General features: G+C 39.7%; 1 protein-coding gene across 1 annotated transcript in view; it reads right to left on the bottom strand.

Moving 5' to 3' along the window:
* The window catches only part of dnaaf1 (dynein axonemal assembly factor 1), a 43,378-nt gene that overhangs the window by 18,911 nt on the left and 4,094 nt on the right, over window positions 1–20,373 (bottom strand). The window contains exons 2-3 of the mRNA XM_042061063.1: window positions 17,242–17,320; window positions 12,652–12,743 (exon numbers count right to left, since the gene is read on the bottom strand). Coding sequence (XP_041916997.1) covers window positions 12,652–12,743; window positions 17,242–17,320 — 171 coding nt within the window. The remainder of the gene's footprint in view (window positions 1–12,651; window positions 12,744–17,241; window positions 17,321–20,373) is intronic.

Raw genomic sequence — 20,373 nt, 5'->3', positions numbered from 1 at the left:
TCAATTCCTAATTCAATGGAGTAGCATAATGTAAATTAGATCTGCTGCAATGGAGATTACAAAGAATATCATCTCTATGTAACATGCCATTTTGACATTGACATTGTAAACTTTCTCTAAGAAGAGTGTAAAGCAGTTTGCAGTCAAGTTAACCACAATGTCATCTATCGCTGGGGGAAAAAATAGTGAGCAGCCTGATAACCTAATGCGCGGCAGTCCGGATTAAAGTGCGTGGCGGGCCAGATCTATGATAACCTAATAAATGCTTGGCGGGGCGGATTAAAGTGCGTGGCGGGCCGTAGTTTGGTCACCCCTGCTAGACTCTGGCACTAGCACACTAGCCGCTGGTCAGAAGAACGAGTCAATAGTTCGCTTGCTCATTGTTGACACACGTAGCAGTTTGTGATATCTGTCTCCTTCCCAGCATTCAATGTGCTTTACATAAACAAAAGCAAACTGTAATAACAAATAAAAGCATAGAAGGGCATTATAGTCAAAGAATAGTTCAAAAGGTAAAGATCATAATAAAAAGAAACATAAAACACACAAGGTAAAATCATTTAAAAATAAAGAATAATTAATAAGCACAAAAAACAAAGGCTAAAGTAGTAATAAAAGACAAGGTAGAATAATTTAAGGCAAATTCAGAATTTGTAACTCAGTGCTGTTAGCAGGAAGCATCTGAGAACAGTTTGGTCTTAAGTCTAGGTTTAAAACTGGCTACTGTTGGGGCCTTTTTGATGTCATCCGAAAATTGGTTCCAGAGCTGAGCCGCATAGCAGCTAAAAGCTGCTTCACCATGTTTAGTTCTAACAGTAGGTTTTACTAACAGGTTTTTCAGCTGGGACCTGAGAGGACGAGAAGGTGTGTACTGCTGAAGCAGTACAAAACAACTAAACAAGCAATAGTGCTTTAAAGTCAATTCTGTGACTTAATGGAAGCCAGTGCAGGGACTTAAGAATTTGAGTAATGTGGTCAGTTCTGTTAGTTTTTGTTAGAATCCTAGCTGCTGCATTTTGTTAGAATCCTAGCTGCTGCATTTTGTATCACCTGAAGCTGTTTAATAGTTGTGGGAGAAAATTTGGATTACTAACAAATCTTATTACATAGAGGTGATTAACAATACATTTTCATATATTATGTGTATGCTTTTCTATACATTCAATACTGTGCATCAACTTTGCTTTGTCTGTCATTTGCTCTCTCTGTGTCACGACTTTATAATAAAGGTCATGCGACCCCTTTTGTCATGAGTTAAGGGTATTTTGCCTGAGGCAGAAATATTAGGAATATCCTGACAGGAAATGGACTATGGTAAGAAAATGCTGAAGGATGTATGTATTGTATTGCACTAATTCTTGAAACTTTGGCAAAAACATGTCCCACTAAGAAAAGTGCTCATTCTGTTGGAAATGAATAACAGTTTCATGAATAAAAAGAATCAAGGTTATAATCAGGGGGTTGTTTGCACATATGCAAGGTTCTTTTATAGGTTTATTTTTATTTTTTATTAATTTAATGATTATATTCTGGCTCATTGTCTACAAAATCAGCTGTCCTCGGATAGGAGATAATAATTTCAATTTGATTACAAAAGCAAAAAGTAATAACTGAATTGAATAATATCTTTACCACATGAAGGAGTACATTGTAATATGTATTAAAAACTACAAACAGTGTGTTTTGAACAATATTTACTATTATTTTGTGGTTGCTCAAAATGTGTCCCAAATATTCGTCACCACCGTCAGATATTTATAAAAAGCAATTACTACAACTACAAGGTCAACTACATTCCTGCGGACCCCATTTTCAAACCTTCAGCTCTACTGCATGCTTCAAGATCAGCCAAGCTCCTGTAAGTTTGCTATTTTCTCTTAAACTTGTTCATATTTTTTAACACTGCTGCTGTCGCAACCATAACATGTCACTGTCACTTTAAGACTCTTTTGCCAGCTCCACTTAAATATAGTCAACACCGTCTTTTATAAAAAATATTAGATTTGATAATGACATAAGTGTATAATTTTTAAGAACAGGTCTGAGGTAGCTAGCAACAGAGGGGAAATAAGATGGCTAATGTGAACAACTCATGCATATCATGTGAAAGAGTAGGTTTTTGTCACCACCGTCAGACAGAAAACCTGACGGTGGTGACCTACAGTCTGACGGTGGCAATAAAAACCTCCAAATGGTCCTCAATGGAGGCTAGAATATAATTGTTGATCACAATAAATACCAATATGACCTGTAATGTTTTATTAACCTCTTTTCTATTTTTATTTATGTAATTCCCCCTATATTTCTTCCATATAGGCCTTCACTGCATGCTACTCTTAAGCAATATAGCGCGAGTGAGAGTGAGGATGTTCATGGATATCCTGACGGCTGTGGTTCGGCCGCAGCCACAGCCATGAGGATATCCATGAACATCCTCACAAACACGCCACATAGTATACTAAGTAATATTCCTTGTAGGCTATGCATCTCCAATGACTAAAGCCAAATGAAAATGGCATGACAACATTTAACTAAATCTAATATTCACTGTAATTCCACCAAATTTCATAGTGATTTCACTCAACTTTGACTTTATGTATTTTAGGAAGTTATGGCTAGGCAGCAGCTATCTGTGGAGGAGAGAAGGATAAGAAACAGGGCATATCAAAAGAAGCGGAGAGAGAAAGTACACAGGGATGCAGAGTTAAAGGAGGAACCTCAGAACCTCAGAACGGAAAGGCAAAGATGGAAGAAGAGGGTGGAGGAAAAGAAGCTAAAAAATATCAATGACTTGAATGAAAGGAAAAGAGAAGTCAGAGAAAGGCTTGGAAACGTAGACAACAAATATCAAGAGAACGTAAGAGAAAGGGCTCAGATCACCCAGAAACTCCTCCAGACAGTCCAGTGGATCAGGCCATACACGAGCCAGCTCGAAGTAGGCAGGCTATAGCAGGAGAAAGGGAAAGAAAGAAATCAAGAGCAAAATACTATAGAGAGATGAAAGCTGTGAGAAATAAACTTCAAAAGGTAACAAAGGATGGGAACAAAATGAAAAAGCATTGGCTACGAGAACAAGCTAGGAATAAAAAAAACACAAGAATCACCAAGAAAAAACACAGTGCAAATGCTGCGGGAAAGCCAACTCAAAAACCCCTCCATTAAGAAAATGTTGTTGTTCCACAACGCACTCATTCATGAATTGTAACAAAACAAGTCTACCCACAAGAACAAGAGCTTGACTCTGTCAGGCAAGGTTCTAAAAAAATATCGGCTTATTCATCAGACAAGGCAATTTGGCGTGACGTATAACACACTGCGGAAGAGGAGGCTTACTGACAAAAAACCTGCATACATTCAAACAATTTCTCAGAAGGTTCAGGATTTCTACCATAATGCAGCAAGAATGACAACTGACAAACAGGACACAATAACACGCAAGAAAATAAAGCATCAGAGAATGATTCTAACTGATACAGTATTGAACCTCCATAAGGAGTTCACCAACAAGGAACCAAGAGTGAAGCTCAGTTATTCATCCTTTTGTGCCTTACGTCCATTCTATGTCACAGCACCAAGACCGTCGGATCATAAGACATGCCAATGTCAGTACCATGAAAATGCTAAGCTGATGCTTGAAGTTCTAAGAGAAAATGCTATTGTCAAGGCTAGCAAACTGGAGGATAGTTTTGAACTTGTCTGCTGTTCACAGACAAGTGAGTCATGTCTTCTGTGCTCCTGCACCCGGTGTCTCCACAAACATACACTTCCCACACCACAGCAAGACCAGACCAATGTTGAATGGCAGCAATGGGAACGAGTTCAGGATCAAACAGCAGATGGGCTCCACTTCAACACAAGACTTGTGATGCACAGTGGCACGCTGGGAGAGCTTATCCAACGATATGAAGACAAACTGAGGACAGAAACAACAACGCACGTGTGCTCAGTTCAGAACCAGACCAGAGAGTACAGAAGCATGATCGAGAAGTGCAATGATAGCACAGTAATTGTGCACATGGACTTTTCTGAGGCGTGGAAATGCAAGTATAGTTCTGAGGTAGAGTCATGCCATTTTGGTCAGAACCTCCCACAGCTCAACCTGCACACTGGCATGTACTATACAAAAGAAACGAAGACAGGCTTTTACACAGTATCAGAATCCAAGTGACAAGATGCGTCTGCCATTTGGACTCACATGGAACCAGTCCTGACAGATATTCGTTTAAAGTTTCCAAAGGTTGATATTGATACTATTCACTTTTGGTCAGACGGCCCCAGCAAGCAATACAAGAACAAGAAGAACTTTTCTCTCCTCTGCAGTGTCCCTCCAACTCTAGGTTTCAAGAGAGCAACCTGGAACTTCTTCCCAACATGGGAAGGGAGCCCCAGACGGCATTGGAGGAACTGTGAAAAGGACTGCAGACAGCCTTATACTGTGGGGGAATGACGTTGTGAATGGGAATATTTCCATGAGATGGTTGGCAGAAGCCTCTGCAGCACTAAGCTCTATATCATTACTGAAGCTGACATGCAGCCATATGATGCACTCCTTTCTCAACCACTAAAATCTGTACCTGCAACCAGGAAACTTCATCAGGTTACACCAACACATCGAAACAACTCTGAGATCCACTGCAGATCACTGTCCTGTTTCTGCAGTGAGCCACAGATGTGTGAGTGTTTCAGCCCAACACTATTCCAGTTGACTGCCAACACACCCAGGGTACAGGTTGAGGATGATGGTCCTACACTGCAAAAGAGGAAAGGTCCTTTGGCAATGCTGATGAAGGAAATGGAACAGGAGGAAAGTGAGCAAGAGCCAATGGAGCAAGAACCACTGACCAAGAGTGGTCCTGATGGGACTGTGACAGATCTATCTGCTCATGTAGTTCATTGCGGAGATTGGCTTGTGGTCATTTATGACGAGAACTGGTGGTTAGCAAAGGCTGTCACTGTGGACGCTCATCATCAAGATGTGGAAGTGGACCGAGTCATGCCACATGCAGAAGTTTTCTGACGATACTGCAATTGTGGGGTGTATCAGGGACGAGCAAGAGGAGGAGTACAGAGCCTGGTGGAGGACTTTGTGCATTGGTGCAAACTCAATCACCTTCAACTCAACACTTCAAAGACCAAGGAGATGGTGGTGGATTTCCACAGGTCTAAGCCTGCTCTGCTACCAGTCTCCATTGATGGGGTCAATGTGGAGGTGGTAAGCACCTACAAGTATCTGGGTCTCCACCTGGACAATAAACTGGACTGGTCAGCCAACACTGATGCACTCTACAAGAAAGGACAGAGCAGGCTGTACTTCTTGAGAGGCTGCGGTCCTTCAATGTGTGCAGCAAGCTCCTCAGGATGTTCTACCAGTCTGTTGTGGCCAGCGTCCTCTTCTATGCAGTAGTATGCTGGGGACGAAGCACAAAGAAGAAGGATGCTGGGCGACTTGACAGGCTGGTAAGGAAGGCTGGCGCTGTAGTGGGAGCTGAACTGGAGTGCATCACTTCAATATCTGACAAAAGGACCCTGAACAAACTGATCAACATCTTGGACAATGAATGTCATCCACTCTACAGCACTATTAAAAAGCAAAAGAGCTTGATCAGCTGGAGACTTTGCTCACTGCCATGCACAACTGAAAGGCTGAGGAAGTCATTTGTCCCCAAGGCCATTGAACTGTTTAATGCCTCACGAAAGGGAAGAGGAGAGAGACTTCTCTGCTTAGTCTGTCTGCCTCTCCACCCTCTCCATGTTTTGAGTACTGACTGCCCACTACTGCTTTACTACTGTTTTACTAATGTCCACAGCCTAATGTTTTTACTACTGTTTTACTGCTACACTGTTTTTCATGCTATATTAGCACACATGATCAATGGCTGTGGTCAGGCTTCTGCTACAATACTGAACGAATGAATGGCTATAACCCTATTACCTCAACCTGTTCTTGCACTGACATAGTTTTTTATATTACCTTGTCTACATTATACTTTACTCTCCTATTTGTCCATATTATTTATGCTGGTCTCTAGACCTTATTCTTGCACTGTTGGACTAATGTTGGACTACTTTTTGCACCTTCACCATTACACTCACTCTCTTGAGCACCTTGCCATGCACACATAACTAAAGGACTATGGTTGGACTATTTTTTGCAGTTTCACCATGACACTCACTCCCTCGAGCACCTTACCAATCCCGGCCCTGTCACTACAAGCGTCTTGTGCTTGATCACCCTCAAGAACATTGGACTTTTTAAATTTAATTTATGTATTTAGTTTTGTTAGTTTTCTCATCTTCTGTCTTTATTGTACAGTGGAGTTTAGTTATATGTTTATACTTATGCTTACCATTTCTGCTGTAAGTGCATGTTGTGTGTCTTACGTCACTAAATAAACTTTCTCTCTTAATAAGCAATAAGAACAGATAAACATAATTGTGTTCACAGTATTATTGTCTATAATCATGTATGATACCAATGAATCATTCTTTAGGACATGATGTGAATAATTTAATTAGTCATGTGAACCGAGCTAGCTAGCTAACGCTAGCTTAAAATGCTATACAAGTGGATGGGAGTAGCTATGGCAATACAGCTATGCGCTAACAAGTGACTAGTAGTTGAAGGACTTCGCTTAAACTTAATATACTGTTGCAAATTCACTTGAGTATAAACTATCTACTTTAACTAATGTCAGTAATGTTATTCAGCTAGTTGTCATTTCAAAGAAATTACACTTCTCCGTTTAAAATGTTACCTTAGCTAAGAGGCTAGCTAGCATGCTAACAACCGGACAGTAACTGGCAGCAGCATGGTCTGATATTAAGTTATTTTATTACAAATCCGAACGCTAACAAAATTACACTTTTAGGCTTGAAATGATCCCAAACACTTACAGATTATGACAATTTTCCAAAAAACCCTCAACAAATCCAGAAAGACATAATGACCAATTTATTGGTAAAAGTCTCCATTGACATTAGTGCAGGGAGGGTTTACTCTCGTCTGCATAAAGGGGGATTTCCCCCCCCCTCCCCCTTGCAATAATCGAACGCGGAAATTGTCGAACGTTTGCGCCTCTCGCTCTGCTTTAACCCTCTCTGATTAGACATTGCCAGATGGCTTAGAACTCTGCCAGGTGCAAGCCTGTTGAGGAGTACGGTCACAAATATGTGATTAGAATGTTCACAAACCGAGAGTTCCACATTATGATGTCACAATTACCCTCGGAGATTCCCCCCATAGACTGTATAAGGAACACTGACACTATAGATTGTTTGCGTAGAATTCTAGAAGGAACCAGGAAAATAATTCACAGGTTAAAGGTCCAGTATGTAGGAAATAATGGAAAATAAACTAACCATTCCAAAAATGATCACCATATGTTGTCAGAGAGTAAGGAAACACGATGCATTGAAGTAATGGCTTATTTGACAACATTACTTTAACTCGTAAAACCCATGAAAAAAAATGAGTTACGGGGCGGAATGTCTTGGAATTTTCGTTTATGTTTTGAACGATTCATTCTAGAATAGCGTATTAATAATGGGCTAGCGCGTCCTCCTATTTGGGTTGCCAAATTAGCAAAGGCCAACTGTCAACAGCTGTCAGTTGTAGTCATGAACGCCTACGAGAGGCAGGCAAATTTCCAAAATTTAAACAAGAAACAAATTAAGTGGACATCGGAGGAGCTTCCTGAGATGGTGACGTCTTCGTCAAACGAAGAATATCAAGTCTGACGCAGAGCTGGCCATATTTCTCCACAACAGGTAGCCTAGGCTAAACTTCATCTGCATCGCTAACTTCAGCTAAATATGTTACGTTGGTTAGAGAGGTATTTTTTGTTTTCACTGTTTCCACTGTTCACTGTTTCCAAGCAATTAGAGCTGTGATGTCATAATCGAAATGAGAATCCTGAACATTCCGCCATTCATTTCAATGGGGCCGAAAAACGGGAATAACGCGAAAACGAGAAGGGCCAGCGACACGAAAGTGACAAGCAAGCTACACCGGTTCGGGCCTGAATTTTTGGAGTTTGAACTGCGTCGATAGCTCAAACGGTCTAGGAGCAGTAGTTTGTACAAAAAGTGGGTGAACGGGAATAATAAACTAGATTTGCGGTTCCGAGGAACTGCAAGAGTGGGTTTGATCAGAGGCATGGAACTCGGCCTCATCCAAGGATTCCAACGGTACCTCATTTATGAAAATCGGGCACCCGGATCAAAAGTTATCTGCATTAACGCAACATCCAATAAGCTAAAACGCATAAATAACATGGTTGCTATGCTGGTTGCTATGGTGGTCGCTAGGTTGACATTACAGGGGTGGTTTCTAGGTTGTTGCTAGGGTAATTAGTTCGTTGCTAGTAAGCCATCTTAAGCTGACTGCATAAAGTGATTATTTTAAGAGAAACATTTTCAAACCAGAACTGTGTATAGGTCATGGTTAAAAATGTATCAGAATCTCAGAAATAATCACGTAATGCAGCCAGTTTAAGATTTTTTAAGAAGTCAGATTTTTAAAGGCAATCAAATTTCTGCTGACTCTCTTCTGGCTGCGGTTAAAGGCCAGCGCCTCCTGAGAGGCCTGAAGGGTCAGTTCTGAGGTTGTTGGCTGCTGGAACCGAAAAATTGACTGCATTTTCTTAAAAGACAATGTGACTGAATTTTTCCCACCCTCATCGACCTTGTCATAAAACTTGTTTAAATGATCACACGACGCCTCCTTGCTGCTTTGTCGTCTACATCAGCCTTTCTCAAACTTCTTTGACCTGAGGCCCAGTCAAGGCATACTTTGGGGTCATAGGGCCAACCTACATGAACCCACCCCCTCCTCCCACCCCCCCATCAAATTGTAATGATATCACAATTATTATTTTTTTTTTACTATATTGCTATACATGCACTTCAACAGTCAATGTTTAAAGTGCTAAGATTGTTCACAAAAGTTTGTGAAAGCATGCACATCAGAGTACTGCTTTACTAATGTAAAATATAATTAGGCCTGCACTAGTTTCATTGTTTTTGCATTGTTGCATAATGCTTGCATGAAAAATACTTCTCAAAACAACAGCAATTATATGGGTGCCGTTGTTTTGGGATGTTTCCCTCATGCAAGCGTCATACACTGATAGAGTATATATGCTATTTAATTACATTTCATTTGAATGTAAGAATTCAGGAAACACAATACCAGCTTTTAACATTTCTGTTGTTTACTAGTTTATGTAAATCGCATAACACATGAACTGTTTACATACTACTGATAGCCCATTACTGTACACAATAATACTGTGCCCATTCATTAACATATATTAAACATCAGGCGTCTTGTTTACACATTTAAACCATATTTGCACTTCGAATTTCGACTCCAAATTGTAGTAACTACATCTACGAAGTCTAAGGAAGATAACCAGGTAGTCTTTTCAAAGACTACGTTGATTTTATGAGAACGCCAGCCCTCAGAAAAGCAGTAACTATTCATTCATTCACTTCCTTTTTTCTAGCTCGCAAAATCGCGGTTGTTCTGTTTACACATTAAAACCATATTACACTTCGAATTTCGCCTCCAAATTGTAGTAACTATATCTACAAAGTCTAAGGAAGATAACCATGTAGTCTGTTCAAAGATAAGATCAATTTTGACAGAACTACAGACCTTGTAAAAGTAGTACCTAAAATGACTCCATTCACTTCATTGCAAAATCGCGGTTGGTCTGTTTACACATTTAAACCATACTAACAATTTACATTTCGACTCCACATCGTTGTAACACCATACCAAGGGTCTTAAGAAGTGAGTCAATTTGGCTGATTACGTTAACGCATTTCCAGGGCTTGTCAGCTCAAAAAAAGCAGTGGCTATTGCTAACGCATTCATTTTCAATGCTTAGCATGTTAGCTAACATTAATAGGTTGCATATGACAACAGCAAATAGCTAACGTTTACGTTAGCCTAACTTACTTATTGTTGACGTTGACCCAACACGTTCATAAGTTAGACCATAAACTGATAAGGACGTCCATCAAACTAAAAGGGTTCGTTCTTCGATGTCTTCAAATTCGTTCGAATTCCGTGTGTATCCTGTGTATCTTTCGTGCTGCTATCCTGTTGCCTCTTCCCTGCTGTTCGGCAACAAGGTTTCACGTGAGATTTACGCCACATCCCAGAGAGTTGTGTTTTCCCAAGATGGCGCCCGTCTGTATATGTGAACGAGACGTGAACGGTACTGTTTTTCTTTTTAATAAACTGCCTGTAGACTTACACAGTTCTCAATGCTTCGGTTTACATGTAGATACCCTCATTATGCTACGGTGTAAGTGTGTTGCTATTTGGAGCCTTGGTAGCGATTTATTTTTACTCTAGTCACAGCACAGCACCCAGAATGCATTGCAACACACCGTCATGAAGGGACTCATCGTTAGGTCGGCTTTAAATAACATACAGAACCTATAAAATTGATTGTGGACTTCTTGCCGGGCAACGATAAGCAATTTAACTTGAATAGTAGTGTTGCGTGGATGGGCATAATAGCTGTATGAATGTGTGTTTCTTAATGTTATAATCTATACCACTGTACACATGACTAGGTTTGAATGGAGCTAGCTGGGCATTGAACTGGGCTGAATGGATTGGGAAAATACTTTTTTTTTAAAAATTTTTATGACCTATGTGAACATGGTTTGGCTTTAAAAAAAAAGATGAGACCGCACGAATGACCTTTACAACTGGTGCTGGCAAGGCATTGAACTGGGCTGAATGGATTTGGAAAATATATATATAATATATATATATATATATATATATATATATATATATATATATATATATATATATATATATATATATATATAAAAATTTTTTTTTTTTTTTTTTAAATGACCTGTATCAACATGGATTGGCTTTAAAAAAAAGATTTTTTTTTTACATTACCTTTAGAACTGGTGCTGGCAAGGCATTGAACTGGGCTTCATTCGAGGATTCCAACGGTACCTCATATTTGAAAATCGGACATACGGGTCAAAAGTTCCATGCACACACCTTCATATACACAGACAGCCCAGCCCAGCCCATTAGAGCTCTGCCAGATGGCTCAGAACTCTGCCAGGTGCAAGCTGAAACAATTAGAGCTGTGATGTCACAATCGGAATTAGAATCCTTGAACATTCCGCCATTCATTTCAATGGGGCCCAAAAACGCCGAAAAACGGGAATACCTCGAAAACGACAAGGGCCAGCGACACTAAAGTAACAAGCAAGTTACACCGGTTCGGGCCTGAATTTTTGGAGTTCGAACTGCCTCAATAGCTCAAACAGTCTAGGAGCAGTAGTTCGTCCAAAAAGTGGGTGAAAAGGAATAATAAATAAGAACTTAAGAAGAACAATAGTGGGCTTGCTGGATCAAACCCACTAATAATAATAAGAAAACTTAAGAAGAACAATAGTGGGCTTGCTCCGCAAGCCCGCTTTGGGCTTTCTGGATCAAACCCACTAATAAATAAATAAAGTAAACTTAAGAAGAACAATAGTGGGCTTGCTGGATCAAATCCACTAATGAGGCCACTGTCACCACCGTCAGTTCTAAAGTCCCCACCGTCAGAGGGAGTTTTAATTGTTTTAAATTAATATGCTTACAGTATGTTTCTCCAGTGCTTTTGAGTTATTAAAGCAATAGTGTCTTTTAATACAAAAATATGTCTGTTAAATAAAAAAACATATTTTTTTCTATTTAAGCTTATAGTAAACTTTGTATGATGTTAGATCTTTTAAAGGAGTACACGTGAAACAGTATGAAAAAGGAACAAAAGTGATTTAACAGCATATGTGTGTACTAAGAATGCCAGATAATGATTTCAAAACTCTAAATACATATTAGACCAAATAAATAAAAAATAATTAGATTTTTATTGTGTCTGACGGTGTTGACAAAAACAAAGTAATAACTGGAAAAACGCCTATTTTATGAAAAATATACAAAATGGGGAGCTGACACCGGTACATTGCTGAACAGCCAAGACCTTGGTCTATAATGATATACCTTCAGATGTTCAAATTCAAAATTAAAACCTGTTTTATCCAAATTCCCAAGAATCAGTGATTGACCAATTATCTGACTTACTTGGAGTAGCCACATGACTTGCGTATGGCGTATGGGTCACATGCTATATCCAAGAAGTGTACATGTATTGTTGTATTTCTGCATGTATGGGGAGTTTTGGAAAAGAACATTGTACTCATGTGATTTGTATAACCACAATGTAACTAGTATAAGATGGGGCCTCGCCCTAAAGAACTTTGAATAGTGTTATTGGAACTTGTTGTTGCTAGTGACTTGCTCCCGCTATCGTGAATAAACCTGCAGTGATTTCTCACACCTGAGTGTGCCTGGAGATTTTTGACCACATAGTCTTTTTAGGAAGGCCTGTGAACAGTCTATTGCAGTAATCAACCCTGCTGGAAATAAATGAATGAGTTTTTTTTTTTTTTAAGTCATGTTTTGACATCAGCCCTCCAAGTTTGGCAATATTTTTTAAGGGGTTAAAAGGCTGATTTAGTTATCGCTTTCATGTGGCTGTTGAAATTTAGATCACTGTCAATTAATACACCAAGATTTGTTGCACTGGGCCCATTATGCAAAAACAGCAATCTTACCTTTGTAGTGTAAATAAAGGGCATCATTCAGGCTTGGTGTGATGTACAGTTTATTCTTTTTACAGTGGCGCAGAAGAAACTCTTTTGTGATCCTTCAATAAAAGCAAAAAACAGTATGGTATGTTAACTGAAAAATAAGTTTTCCCTTTGTGGAGATAACTTTACACAGTATATAGAATATTTCTCCAACCATAAAGGAAATTGGAGTTGCATAGAGAATTTAAAAATCTGAAAATTTAGATCAAATTCTAAATGCTGCAGTCAAAAACCTCATTCACATAATACACAAAATATTGAACCAGTAGGTGTGTTAACCCTGAAAATCTGCAAATCTAAAATGCAAAATGAAAATGAGTAGGCCTAAGGGAAACATGTGGAACTCAAATATCGCAAAAACATTTTAAGTAACGCTTGCATGAGGTTTTTCCAGACATCAAAATAGCACTATTTTCAGAAAGACATAATGACCAATTTATTGGTAAAATTCCACATGTTTCCCATTGACATTAGTGCAGCGAGGGCTTACTCTGGTCTGCATAAAGGGGGATTTCCCCCCCTCACCCTTGCAATAATCGAATGCGGAAGTTGTCGAACATTTTCACCTCTCGCTCTGCTTTAACCCTCTCTGGTTTAGTAGTGTGTTTATGGAATTTTTTGACCATTCTTCCAGAAGCGCATTTGTGAGGTCACACACTGATGAGAAGGCCTGGTTCTCAGTCTCTGCTCTAATACATCCCATAGGTGTAATCGGGTTGAGGTCAGGACTCTGTGCGCGCCAGTCAAGTTCATCCACACCAAATTATGTCATCCATGTCTTTATGGACTTTGCTTTGTGCACTGGTGCACAGTCAGGTTGGAACAGGAAGGGGCCATCCCCGAGCTGGGCTTGGTCCCTTAGTTCCAGTCAAAGGAACTCTGAATGCTTCAGCCTCAACCAAGAGATTTTGGACAATTCTATGCTCCCAACTTTATGGGAACAGTTTGTGTCACTTTACCGTTCAGAGGGGAGAAGGATAAAAGCATGAGTTTTTCCCTCCATATCAACTGTTGCCATGAGTAAACAAAACTAGTCAACAAGCATTGCAGATGTTAAACAGCTAATTTCTACTGTTTGTACAGGGCAACTGTTCATATCATTCTCCCGTTTATGCATCTCATTAACTTTTGTTTTGCATGCAACACCCATTGTTGATGACGCCTCCATGGTTCGGGAGTACGGTTCAAGAACGGGTTCTCGAAAAAACGCCTAGAGAGGTCAAGGCAGACTACAGGAGGAGGATAGAGGACCACCTGAGCAGTAACAACAGCGGGCAGGTGTGGCAGGGAGTTCAGCATCTATCTATAAATTGCAGGAATGTCTGTCTGTGTAGTGCCGCATATCTGACGAACCGTTGGCCCGATTGATTTGATAGGAAATGCAAAAGATATTGTGAAATATATTGGTATGAGAAGCACACGTTAGGTTTTTTCCACTCTACGTTAGCCACTCCCCCTCTCACACAGCACAGTGCGGGACCAGAGACAGAGAGGATAGAAGTGGAGCTATGGTGGCACTGAATCAGGGCACAGCACAGGTCAAGATGTTTGGATTATTATCATGTCTGACGTCAACAATTAAAGATTCCCTGTATGAAGTTTGTTTTGCATAAAATGATTCCGCGGTTTTTGCAACAACATGCCAACAAACACGGGTATGCAGTGGCTATTCAAACTGATGGGCAATAAACTGACACTTCGAATAGCCCAGGCTACTTTGGACTTGAGACTTTGAATAAACAAACAACAATTCCGACTGCAAGGTCCCAAATTGAAACGAGCTAATGGTCCCAAATTTATCAACGTTTCAGAATGCCACACAGCTAGACAACGAGTGGCAGACAGAGCGACATGTCACTTATGCTACCAAAGACGCAGGGACACGTGCTGAAAGACTGTGCAGATGAGCTGGCTGGAATCTTCACAAAGATCTTCAACCAGTCCCTGGCGCAGTCCACTGTCCCACCCTGTCTGAAATCCTCAACTATAGTCCCCCTGCCCAAGAAACCTCACATCTCTAGCCTCAACAACTACTGACCAGTGGCACTAGACCCAGTGGTGATGAAGTGCTTTGAGAAACTGGTCCATAGTCACATCACAGCAGCCGAGCAGGCGAGTCTGCCTACAGAGATGCCATGTCATCATGGTGCAGGGCCAACAACCTGCTCCTCAACACCTCAAAGATCAAAGAACTCCTCATATATGGCTTTCATATATAACCTCTGGAGTATATGCGGAGGTTTGTCAAACGAAGGTCCTAAATATGATGCTAACCTGCGGACCTTATACTGACCTTATACGGACCTATGTGTGAACGACATACACGCACATTACAGAATCTCTGTGTGGTTGTCGAGTGAGGGGTGGGGGCTTGTAGAGTTCACAAGAGGCGAGATATGACTCAGAATATATGCGGCCGCTGTCACAGCTGCTGTTTGTTTACAAAGTGTAGGCTATGCATTATGTAGGCTAAAGAAGAAAAATATATTGTGCGTAGGCTAATACTTGAAGTAGTCACGTAAGTGCGCACTTTAAATTGACCTACAGTATTTGTATGTGTGCTTCGAATAAACACATTTATCTGTTTTCAACGTTATGTAGCAGAATTACTTGGCTATTGAACCCCAAATCTGGTTTGCGTTGGAGAGAGCATGCACGAACTTTAGCACGAGCCAATTCAGTAGGCTAACTCAAGACTTTAAGGCCATCATATACAATGTTTTTAAGCAACATACAAAATACTAACATAACAGTGAAGTGGTTCGTTTTTTCATGGTTTATTTTTCCAACCCTACTGTCCATGTGTCTATTGCATTTACGTAAGGAGCTTGGAACAAAGTTGGGTTTTCTTCGTTTTCATTTTCTCTAGGCATATTTATGCTCAACAAATATCAGCGAGCTCAGCAGTGAGGTCATGAGAAGGCTATCAATGAACAGAAAACCGACCGTGTTGGCTAACAATTTATTAAATACTCCTGTTATTGTCGCCAACGACGTCGCTGTAGGCTACTGCCTTTTCAGCGCCTTCTGCTTATGATGATTTGGCCTTTTGAATTCCTTTGGCCTTTCGATGCAGTTGTAGGCTACATCAACGTGTCTCTTGCCATTCCCTTCATGTGTCCTATCACAATGCTGTCTGCCCTCATGGACAGTAGCTCCGTGATGTCTGCATCTTTCCAGGTAGGAGATTTTCTGGTCAGCACTATGCCACTCCATCATAATACTGGCATTTAAGTCAGATTTAACCACATGGACGCACGAAAGAAACGTCACCAACACGCCCTCACTAGGTGTGAGTTTTAACCGCATGTTCTACGCTTCATTCAGACACAGCACATTTACATAATGTCCGGAGGAAATACTAGGGGGGGAGTAGTAGAACAACCGGCTAAATTCGGACTTCCATATGACCGGTTATGTCGTTCAGATATACGGCCCCCACCGTTTAACATCCACAGAACCTCCAGTCTTACACGTATGTCTGAAAGCGCTTATAGACTACAGGAGAAACAAAACAGAGATCCCACCATTAACTGTGGGACTGTGTGGAGAGGGTGGCAGACGCTTTCCAGGAGTCCTTGGAGGAGAGCCTATCCTGGAGTACGAACACATCTGAGCTGCTGAAAATGGCCCAGCAGACTGTAATTCCTGAGAATACTCAGGAGGAATAACATCACACAAAGACGGCTGGTGTCCTGTTACCGTGCCTCCATTGAGAGCATACTAACATACTGCATATGCGTATGGTACACCAGCTGCACAGCGGCTCAGAGGTAATCGCTCCAAAGGGTCATCAACACCGCCCAAAAGATCGTCGGCTGCCCTCTCCCCACACTGGAAGAACTACACAGTTCCTGGCACTTTAAATTTCATTGTACCTGTGACAATGACAATAAAGACTCTATTCTATTATCTTCCATTCTGCATCTGCCGATTCTGTAGTGCTCCTTGAGCATGTTTCACTGGTTCCAGAGGATTCAACTTTCAACCTGTTTTAATTGTTGGAGCAGTTTTCTTGACGACTGGATTCTTGGACTATGAAAGAGTTATCTCTAGGCTGGTCTTAACAGTTGCAGTTGAAGATAAGCTGTCAAAACTTCTCAGATCTTGGGAAATCCGCTGTCACATGTATCTAAAATGACTAGTGAGAAGATAAAATTCACATTGCATCACTTTCCATTTGCAATGTGCTTTGCTGAATTTCAACAAATATTGCTTTTATTTTGCGCAAAACTGAAATGGAAACACAGCTAGTGTGCAAATGTGATTGAAGTGTGTGACAAAAGTGTGGTTGTATTTTGCATGAAAGATACAGACAAAGGCCTTCAAAATCCTTCTCATTATCCCTTTCTTTAAAGTTTGTAGGATATACAATAGATTTTGCAATAACTAGGCTGTTTGACATGAAAAATCCAATTTTCTAGTCTGATTTACTTAATTATCCTACCAAGTGAAATATGCATCTATGAACTGGTACTGTATCTTTGACAGTTAATTTATGCCTTCCTAATTGAGCAATTATAACCTTAAGAAATATTTACATTGAAATATTACCTGGTTCCTGATTCTGACACCAATCCACAACTGGTCGTTCCATCCTTGTCTTTATTACCATTTGACATAACTTTATTCCCTGAAAATTACAAAATGAAAAAAATACCTTTAGTGGAGTTATTTGGTAACTCATTAAGCTCATGTTCAATTTAAGCCCATTTTCAACATTAAAGTCAAATTAAAAAAAAAGATAGAAAAATATTTTCAGCATTTTAACCAATCCAGCAATTCAATTCCAGCATTTTCTATTCACATTCACCAATTTTGTGTTAGCCCCTTCTCACACAAAGTTACCCACTGATGTTTCAGGACCCAAAGTTTGTTTGCTGTGTTTTAGTATTTACGTTATGTAAAATGAATGATACATGTTTTGATTTTAAAATAGTACCATATCAATTTACAGTATGCAATTGTTTCTGCATATGCTAGTGCACAGAGATACTCTCTTAGTCAAATCATTAGTCTCATTGAGAGATACAGTGGTAAGGATCTAATCAAGTACGCCTATACACAATGAATGTTTTCTAATTCATTTGGCGTTAAGGCGAGACTAGCAGATATCACTATGAAACTTCCCCAGTTGATTTACTTACATTAATATGAAAAATATTAAATAAATAAGTTTTCTGTAATTTAATGTTTATATGCAAATTAGGCATTATCTAATTAAATATGCACTACACTTTATTTATTTATGTGCTAATTTGCATACATTTTATTTAATTTCATTATGTTAACATATTAGATGCTGAAAATATTAGAGGGATTTATGAATATCTAAGTTACTTATGTTTTTAGAAATAAAATGTCATATAAATCAGGCTAGGAATTATCAACAAACCCCTCTGTAAAGGTCTTGTATATCATTAGGTATAAGACTGGAAAGTTTGATGTATGTAAGCGCTTCTGAAGTGGAGATTTTGTTCTCAGAGTTGGAGAGGAAACTCTTTTTGAGAAAACAGCCATGAAACACAGCCAATGAGATTCCATTCTCAGCCTAGACTAGGCTATGAACTTGCAATTGGCTGCTGATACAAAGGAAGTGTCCATATTTGGATTGCACAGCTTCTTTTTTGTAGAAATGGAGATATAACGTCTTTCATGAAATATGAAGTGTTGCCTGTAAACTTTCCGGGAAGTGATCAGCGAGACCTGGCACCTAGTGATAGACCCACGAAAATGGCCTGGTTTTGACCTGACGTGCATGCGTCACTGATTCGACCCAAAGCGGCAACCGAGTTATGATAAAATGCCCAGATAAAATGTCCAGATTGTGCGTTTTCATGAGTTTCGATCGTCATATATTTCATTTCCATTCATCACAGAGTTCCCAAAATCACATATAAGGTGTGTTAGAGTGTCTAGTTTCGTAATTTAAAAAAAATATTACGTTTTTTGCACTCAACACATGGGAAGGAAAAACGTAATATTACGTTTTTGGCACTCAATGAGTTAATTGATTAATCGGATACATTTTTTTTGCATTTTTAAACAACCAAAACAAATAATGCATAACGAAAATGACATGGCTGTAAAATGATCAAGCAATTGCCACAGAGGTATTTATTCTAACTCCAACATTTGGCTCCAAAACTAAGCCCATTTATTGCAATTTACCAATTTAGTGTTTATAAGTGCTAGTGCCAACAATTAAATAATGTTCAAAATGCTCTCTGTAAAATTGCAGCCTCTTGTACATGACTTAGCTGGGCGAACAAAGCTGTCCATACTATGTTGTGAAGTGCTGGGAGGGAGAAGAGGGAAAGCAATTTAATGTATTAATATGCACACGTTTCATGCTGTAATCTAGACCTGACATCAAAGTAAATATCTGTTTTATGTAGATTTCTACACCTGCAGCATTTGCCATTAGGCTACTAACAAATAATTTTACCATTAGGCTACTAAAAAATAATTTCTGGGGTTAGCCTATTTGCTACGTGTGTGTGTGCACGCGTGCGGTGCGTGAGGGAAGATGGGGGTGCATGCATGTGTGTAAGAAGGGGTTCTTTTTTAGGCATACTGTCTTGCAATTGAATGTGAATAAGTTTAATATTTAAAAACATCAAAGCTAAACATTATATCACGACATCGCTACAAATACAGTATGTGATTAAAATCAGCCAACATCAATGTAGGCTATAGCCTTGGCTACGTAGATAGATAGGCTAGATAGATTGATAGATAGCCTACTTTATTGACGCTTGGTGAAACAGCATGGAGTGGATGTTTTCGGTTCAGATGCTTGTTCTTTTCTTTTTTGAGTATGTAATGATCCCAAAACTTTACTTGAAAACTTTAGACATTCTCTGCCATTTATGGACATCTTGACTCAGAATGTATCACGATTCACGCGCTAGTGGTGTGCTTCCTGAACAACGGTCCATGTGGAACAATCAGATCCCTGCGCGTATAGTGCGCGTCATAGGAATTTAACGAGGCTTCGAGGCAGGGTTTTTGCCTCGAGTATTTTTTGTAATCGAGTTATTCGAGTAACTCAATGAATCGTTTCAGCCCTAGTGTGTTTGTGTGTGTGCGTGTTTATGTGTGTGTGTGAGTGGTAGTGATGTTAAAACAGGTAAGGTGTGTGGGGGTGTATGTGAGTGTGTGGTGGTGGGTTAAAGACAGCAGGTAGAGATGTGTGTGGGGCAGAATGTGTGTGTGTGTGTCACTTTTATTTATTTATTTATTTATTCATGCTAAATGCAAGACAATACAAGAGCATGAAAGGGCGATCCCTAAGAAGCAAGAAATGCTTATAGCAGGGACCCTATTTTACTCTTTCAATGACTTGGCCATTGATAGAGAGACAGGTATTTTCAATATTATTTGTATTGTTTGTGGAGCGAAATATAATATAGTTTGTTTTATTGATATTTAGTGATAATTTGTTGCACTTAAACCAAGTGTCCACTTTAAACAACTCCTTGTTTGCGGTTTCCTGCCAGACAAGAAGATTTTTGTGAGACAGGATCAGGTTGGTATCATCTGCAATAACACTTTATGAAAGGCATCAGAGACATCTAGGTCATTGATAAAAAGGGTGAACAGAAGAGGCCCGAAAATGGATCCCTGGGGGACCCCAAGAGTGACCGTTTTCTGAACTGATTTATGGTCGAACTGCTCTCTATT

This window comes from Alosa sapidissima, chromosome 14 (assembly GCF_018492685.1).
Source record: "Alosa sapidissima isolate fAloSap1 chromosome 14, fAloSap1.pri, whole genome shotgun sequence".
In the NCBI taxonomy this organism is placed as follows: domain Eukaryota; kingdom Metazoa; phylum Chordata; class Actinopteri; order Clupeiformes; family Clupeidae; genus Alosa; species Alosa sapidissima.
The sequence above is the reverse complement of the archived record's forward strand: the minus strand, read 5'-3'. Positions and strand labels throughout refer to the sequence as shown.